We start from the raw sequence: 7,675 nt of genomic DNA on the forward strand, positions 1-7,675 counted from the left end.
CACCAGCAGTGGCTGAGGACAGATGGCACATACTCTCCACTGAGCCAGGAATCTCACACACACATGCACACACAACCCCCTCATCCCTGCACCCCCACCCCCACATACAGGGTGTGGGAGGATTTGGACCCCCCAGGCAGACATCACTCCCCAGGCTGACATGGTGGGACTTGCATGCCCCTTCCCCACCCAACTCCCCATGGGCAGCCAGCACCATGGAGGAACAGAGCACTGCTTGGGGGGACTCGTAGTGGGGGCATGCCCCTTTTCTATAATTCATGGTCACCTGGGTTTCCACAGCAGGGGGATGCATCCCTTCTGTAGTGGGCATGGGGAAACTGAGGCATGGAGTTCATTTTGCTCCCAGACCCAGTTCTAGTCCCCTGACACAAAATACCAGAGGAGCAAACCAGCATCACCCCACTAGGGGGGGGGGAGGGGGTGTGGGTGGTCACCCGTCCCTCCCCAGCCCCTGTGGCTGTTGGGAACAGCTGACAGTGACAGGGGACAGCTGTCCTGTCTTACAGAGCAGCAGACACAGCACACTGCCGTGTGGGTGGCTGAGAGGAGTCAGCCCTGAACCACTGCCATGCGCTGCCATGGCCTCCTCCTCACCCTCTGTGCCCTGGCAGGTAAGGGGGTCTGCTCTGGGAAGCCGAGGGGGGGTGGGGGAGGGGGAAGGGGCACCCGGTCAACCCTCTGCCTTGTCCCTCAGGGATTTGTCACCCATGGGTGTGCAGCACAGTGCACTGTCCCACCAGGACATCCCCATGCTGGCAGCCTCTTGTCCCCGTGTCCTGCACTGAAGAGGTCCTTGGGGTGGGGGTTGTGGGGGGAATAAGCACACCACCCCTGAAAGCTGGGACACTGACACTCACCATCAGGCACACATAGAGTGTGGGCACCCCCTCCTCATGTACGCTCAGTGCTGCCCCACCTCCAGCACATCCTTGGGGCATCAGTGGCCTTGCTGTCCCCATGCTGGAGTGCCCCATAGCACATGCCCTTCTCAGGCGTGTCCTGCAAGAACCAGGAGGAGAAGCTGCTCCAGGACCTCATGAAGAACTACAACCAGAACCTGCGTCCAGCCCTGCGTGGGGAAGAGATCATTGATGTCACTCTCAAGCTCACCCTCACCAACCTCATCTCCCTGGTGAGAGACTCCCTCCCGTCCCCGCAGCCGTATGGGATTTGCCTCCACATGTGGGGCAGAGGGCACAGGTGGGATCGGTGTGAAAGCCATGTCCCCTCTTCTTTCCTTGCCAGAATGAACGTGAGGAGACACTCACCACCAATGTCTGGATTGAGATGGTGAGAACCTTCATCTTCGGGCAGGACCCTCTCGGGAATCATTTGCATTTCAGGGTGGTACCTCATGGAGGGCTGGAACCATAACCTGCACTCCCTTTTGTGGGTGTCCCCAGATGAGGCCATTTTGGGAACAGCATGGGGCAAGGAGCTCACAAACTCCCCTGTCTGAGAGAGCACAATTACCACCCCACACCCCCAGCTTTGCTTCCCTTCCCCTAGCAATGGTCCGATTATCGTCTGCGGTGGGACCCTGAGAAGTATGACAATATCCAGCTGCTGCGGGTGCCCTCCACTATGGTCTGGCTGCCTGACATAGTCTTGGAGAACAAGTAGGTGATGGGCCAACAGGGATGTATCCTTACACAGGGGTGACATGGTTTGGGGCTGAGCCCACCCTTTCATCCCCAGCATCGATGGGACATTCGAGATCACCCTCTATACCAACGTGCTGGTGAGCCCTGATGGCAGTGTCTACTGGTTGCCTCCTGCCATCTACCGTAGTGTCTGCTCCATTCATGTGACCTATTTCCCCTTTGACTGGCAGAACTGCACTATGGTCTTCCAGTGAGTATCACCTGGGCACATGAGGGCACCATGGCAGGTCCTCCTGGGACACAAGATATTGGCATGGAATATCCACCTTTGACCTGGAATGATGATGCCCCAGGCAGAAAAGTGCCACCTACCTATGCCCTGGCAACCCATTGGTGGCAGGATGTACCTTGGCCAAGCCAAGCACCCCCAAGCAGAGCTGGGGGTGGCCAGTGTGACCCAGTGCCACACTGGCACCCTTTGCCCATCCAGCCTACTGCATGCTAGCATGAGACACCCCCCCTACCCCTCCCCAGGTCCCAGACATACAGTGCCAATGAAATCAACCTGCTGCTGACAGTGGAGGAAGGTCAGACTGTAGAGTGGATCGTCATCGACCCTGAGGCTTTCACAGGTAACACCACTGCCACCCTCATTGCACAAGAACATCCCAACTTGGGGGTATCAAGCAGGCCTGGTGCTGTGATGGTGGCTGTCAAAAGCAAAGCTGCAGGGCTATTAGCAGCTCCCACCATTACATGGGCACTTAAGTTATTAGTGGAAGTGTGGGAGAGATTTGTTTTTCTAACCCCCCCCAGCTCAGGGCTCTCACCGCCTGGCAGCCACTCCTGTAGAGCACCGCTTCTGGGAGTTTGATTGATACAGGGAATGTGGCTGTCACAGCCAAACGATGACGTTTTCCATCACATTTTAATTGTATATTGAAGGAACAAAATGCTTTTCAGGCAGAGAGATTTATTTTTTCATTACTGGCCTGAGCTGCGATCTTGATTGGGAAAAATCTATTGCTCCTGCAGACAGCAGGGGAAAACAGCCATCACCCAGCGGCACGCTTGGCTTCTCCCCATGGTGCTCTGGGGACAGGGAGATGGGGGGATCCCAGACACACACATAATATCCTGGGTGCCCCCAAGAGGATCACCGTGTCCCATATGTGTCCCCTCCAATAGCTTTAAAGGGGTATTTTGCCCCAGCACCCTGGAATTGTGTGCACACAGTGTGAGCACTCTGTGGTGCTCATCTCCCTCTCCAGCAGCTATAGCACCTTTCCCCCTACTGTGTCCTGTGGGGCCCATGCCAACCACCAGCCCTCCCGTTACCCTGCCTCCCTGGGCCAGGGGGCTGGCAGCCCTGGTGCCCTCATTGGGGTTGTGGGACTCACCTGGCACCACCACACATCAGAGAATGGTGAATGGGCCATCAAGCACCGCCCTGCTCGGAAGATCATCAATTCAGAGCACTTCACCCCAGATGATCCCCAGTACCAGCAGGTCATCTTCTACCTCATCATCCAGCGCAAGCCGCTCTTCTACATCATCAACATCATCGTGCCCTGTGTTCTCATCTCCTCCATGGCTGTGCTGGTCTACTTTCTGCCTGCCAAAGGTAAGCACTGCTGTTATGCCAACAGGGGGCATAGGGGTGTACAAGAGAGGCAGTGACAGGTGAGGAAGGGTTCATTGTCTCCTCTGTGCATGGAGACCACCAGTGCCATCTCTCACCCACTCCTGTTTTAATCTGGAGGGTGTTTGAATTTCCAGTTACCCCACAGTTAAAGCCTCATGCCAGGACTTGGCCAGTGCAGCTTTGGGGTGGGGGCTTTTTGCCAAAGGAGGGCAAAGTCCACAGCACTGCCACATGCCAACTTCTGCCTTCCCCTTCCTTGGCAGCGGGTGGGCAGAAATGCACTGTCTCCATCAATGTCCTCCTGGCCCAGACTGTCTTCCTCTTCCTCATTGCACAGAAGGTACCCGAGACTTCACAGGCTGTGCCTCTCATTGGGAAGTAAGTGATGCACGGGGACAGAGGTGGCAGCCCTAGCCACATCCGTGCCACATGCCTATGTCCCACTGCTGATCCCAGTTTCCAGCTCAGGAGGGCACCAAGAGGGACCTTACATGCCCAGAGCTGGTGGCTCAGCAGCCCCATATGAGTTCCTGTGTTCCCTCCCCAGGTACCTGACCTTCCTCATGGTGGTGACAGTGGTGATTGTGGTGAATGCTGTCATTGTCCTTAACGTCTCACTGAGAACACCCAACACTCACTCCATGTCCCAGAGAGTGCGCCAGGTACCTCCCTTCTACGTGAAGAATGGGGTGGGTATTTAAGGGCCAAGGCATTGCCCCTTACAGAGTGGGGGTTACAGGCCTGCCTTAATCTGAGTGCAAGCCCTGGCACAAAGAGGGATCCCCAAATGTCCCCAAGTGACCACACTGTGCCACCAACCCCTTCCAAGTCACTACCAAGGATTAAGGAACAACAGGTGCCAACACATCTGGCATCCTGGTAGCACAAGAGCATGGGGATGCAAGGGGACCTTATTACACCCACTGGGTGCCCCAAAAGGTGGCGGTATCAGATCCCCATGGGTAATGCTGTGCCCAGGTTTTCCTTCGCTTCCTGCCCCGCTACCTGGGCATGCAAATGCCAGAGGAGACACCAGGGCCACCACAAGCTGTCCGGAGACGCAGCTCCCTGGGGCTCATAGTGAAAGCTGATGAGTACATGCTCTGGAAAGCCCGGACGGAGTTGCTTTTTGAGAAGCAGAAGGAAAGGGATGGGCTGATGAAAACTGTACTGGAGAAGATTGGTGAGTGCCCCCTTGGGGATTGGCACCTCCTCGTGAGGCTGTGTGATGTGTCATGCAGCTAGGTGCTCAACCAGTGTCCACTGTGCTGGTTCTGCTTCCTGTAGGACATAGCCTGGAGAGTGGCAGTGCCCAGGACTTTTGCCAGAGTTTGGAAGAAGCAGGGCCCGAGATCCGTGCCTGCGTGGATGCCTGCAACTACATTGCCAATGCCACACGGGAGCAGAACCACTTTGGCAGTGTGAGTTGGGGCCAGGGTGGTGCAGGATCCATATTTGGAGCAGTGGAGACGGCCCTCATTTCTCTCTGTGTGCTGTTGGCAGGAGAGCGAAGAGTGGATGCTGGTGGGACAAGTGATCGACCGTGTCTGCTTCTTCATCATGGCTTCCCTCTTTGTGTGTGGCACTTTTGGCATCTTCATCATGGCTCGCTTCAACCAGGCACCTGCCCTACCCTTCCCTGGCGACCCTAAGCTCTATCTGCCACAGTGATGCCCAGGACACCCACCAACCCTCCTGCTGCTATAACTACCAGTGCAAAGGGCTGGGTGTCCCTGAACCAGCCTGCACTGCTGAGATCCCTGAGGGGAAAACAGCAGCTCCTGGTGCTGAGCACAGCACTGGAGGAAGACTGGGGGTGGTGAGGCTCTGCCATCTCCCAGCAGTGGGGCATAATGGGGAAGGAGGAAGTGCAAGGTTGGCCATGCTGAACATGGAAGTAAAACCTGCACCAGTCTGATGGGCCTCTGTGGCATCCTTTCTGCATGCCCACTGATGAGGTTACCTCTCTCAGACATGCTGGGTGTGCCCCCTCCACCAAGGGTTGGACAGCCCTTGACACCTCTAAGCCACATAGCCCTGTCCCAGCACTCCACAAGGATGCTGAGAGGTGAGACAAGGGGGAACTGGAGCTGAGTGAAGCATCTGATGGGCCATGCAATAGCACTGACAGCAACAGATATGTTACCCCACTGCAAATTCCCAGGGCAAATGGGGCTTCTGGCATCCCTCACCATTACAACGGTGGCAACAGGGCAGGAATCATGGATATAGCTCCCATCCCAGGAAAGCAGTGGAGATGGCGTTAGAGGCAGGGAATTCCTCCTCCATTTATACCTTAGTCATAACTGTTGGGGGCAGCTGGATTGCTCTCCCTGATACATGAAGAACAGCTTGGGGTGGGAGGACCCTGGGCCACCAAGCACCCAACCCCCTCAAGGGACAGGTACCCCTTTACACCCACCTTGCTGCAAGTATAACTTCATGACTCCACCATCAGCCCTCCAGTCCCATGGGATCATCTCTGTCAAGCATGGCCCCTTCCCCCCGTCCCAGCACTGCTGCATCCCCCTGTGCCCCTCACTGACCTCTGGGGCCACCACAGCTTTGTCTCAGCTGGCGGGGGACATGCAGGAGGTCAGCCCAGGAACAGTGTCAGGCAGTGTCTGCTCGTCTTACTGTCCAGCTCAAGCCACCTGCGCCTGGCTGCAGGACCTGCTGTGTCTCCATCAGGCTCCTTGTCAAAGCGTGGGCTGCTTGAGCTGCTGCTGGGAGAACCCCAGATGGTTACTGCCTGCCAGGGGGTCGTGGCACTGTGGGCATAGATGGAGGAAGAAGGCAAACACCCAGCAGCTGAGACATCACCTTGGATGCCTGCAGCCTGGTCATGGCCAGAAGCCACCTTCCAGCTGTGCCAGCCTGCCCATGCTCTCTGCAAGGTGGCTTTTTCTGCTCCATCCCTGGGCATCTGTGAGGATGCACATAGCACTGAGACCAGGCAGATCCCCTGCTCCAGGCTGACACCTCAGGGTGCTAAGGAGCACTGAGTTCACCAAGAATGCCATGACCTGGCAAAGGCCAAGTCCTGCCTCCTGGTCCCCTGCCTGGGTCACTTCCCATGGGGGAAACCTTGTGACCAACATCTGGGTGAGGTGACCAGGTTCTGGGGCATGGTATTCCTCCTAGCTGCAGTTTTCTTGCTGGTGAGTGATGGCACTGCACAGCACTACTGTTCCTCCACTGTCACCCCACAGTAATGTCCCTTCCCCAGACCCTCAGCGGCTAAAGGGACAGGCTGCCCTAGCCAAGTGTTCCCAGCCCTGCAAAAGCCAGGAGCTGCCCAAACCACAGCACCAGGCATGTCTCCAGCCCTTCAGGTCTCCCTCAAGAAGGTGCAGAATTAATGAGCTCTAGTCTGTTTTTTCCTGGATTCCTCTCACCTTGCTGCCAGTCTCCAGGGCAAGGCGGCTCTGAATAGGGCCGCTTCTCCACACTTTGCAGAGCTGATGCTTCTTCCAGGTGAGCTCAGTCCCCAGCACATCCATAAAGCATAACCAGAAAGGGATGAGGTCTTCTAGCCCACTAGGAGAGCACATGACTGAGATCATGTTCTTGACCATTCCCAAGCACTGCCATCCATCTAGCCTGCAAAGGTCCTTGGAGTTTATCATCGCAATAGAGACAAGGACAAAAACAAAAGCAGTAGCCAGGATGCCCCAGGCCTTGGGCAGCAGTTGTATCTTGCAGGAATGAGTGGAAGAACAACTGGCACGTCACCGTGTCCAGAGCAGGGAGGGTGCTGGAGAAGTGCAGTGAGAAAGGAAAAGCTCTCCAGCCCAGCATCAGCTCCATGTGGCTATGTCCCATCGAGAAGTGCTAAGAAGGGGCAACAACCTCCTCCAAACATTCCGCAGCTGCTCCCCTCCAAAACCAGGGACTCTTTTCTGCGTGTCAGCTGGGAAGATTTCATCCTTAGCTCCAGCTCAGAAACACCACTACCTGAGCCCCACAGCCAAGTCCAGCTCAGCCATCATCTCTCACTTGACCAGCTGGAGACACCCAGGGTCTATGAGCATCTCCTGGAGCCAGACTCCATGGGTTGAAAAAGTTCAAAGCCCTGCTGCCTTCCCCAAAGGGATCTGAACATGTTTAAGGATGGAGAAGGTCTTCAGGATGAGAACAGGGAAGGTCATGACTCACCACAGATTTGGGGCTCGCGTGGCTCCAGGCTTGCTTCCTGAATGAAGAGGATCTGAAACCTCTTTCTAGACCATGACAGAGGTTCCTTCCCCCCCCCAAACAACTCCATGGCTATCTTTTCAGCACTCTTATCAGCTGGAGACAGTAGATGACACACCAAAAAGCCCTGCTCAAAAAAATCCCTCTCCAAGCCATAGGAAGCACCAAACCTTATGCTTGGCACTGATTGAACACTGCTTTTCTTCTG

The 7,675-nt window shown here is 55.9% G+C and overlaps 1 protein-coding gene across 2 annotated transcripts; it reads left to right on the forward strand.

Annotated features, from left to right (window-relative positions):
• Nucleotides 1–537: 537 nt before the first annotated feature.
• CHRNG (cholinergic receptor nicotinic gamma subunit) lies at nt 538–5,188 on the forward strand. 2 transcript variants are annotated; one of them, XM_008493347.2, is made up of 12 exons: nt 538–632; nt 1,014–1,153; nt 1,267–1,311; nt 1,531–1,640; nt 1,720–1,875; nt 2,160–2,257; nt 3,046–3,249; nt 3,534–3,648; nt 3,818–3,932; nt 4,249–4,453; nt 4,558–4,691; nt 4,774–5,188. In XM_008493347.2, the coding sequence occupies exons 1-12, from the start codon at nt 590–592 to the stop codon at nt 4,939–4,941; spliced, it is 1,533 nt and encodes a 510-aa protein (XP_008491569.2). In that variant the 5' UTR covers nt 538–589; the 3' UTR covers nt 4,942–5,188. The 2 variants fall into 2 exon arrangements, with proteins under 2 accessions (XP_008491569.2, XP_030312013.1); XM_030456153.1 differs by lacking the exon at nt 1,720–1,875.
• Nucleotides 5,189–7,675: the final 2,487 nt, after the last annotated feature.

The sequence above is a fragment of the Calypte anna genome, chromosome 9 (assembly GCF_003957555.1).
Source record: "Calypte anna isolate BGI_N300 chromosome 9, bCalAnn1_v1.p, whole genome shotgun sequence".
NCBI classification, from domain to species: Eukaryota; Metazoa; Chordata; class Aves; order Apodiformes; family Trochilidae; genus Calypte; species Calypte anna.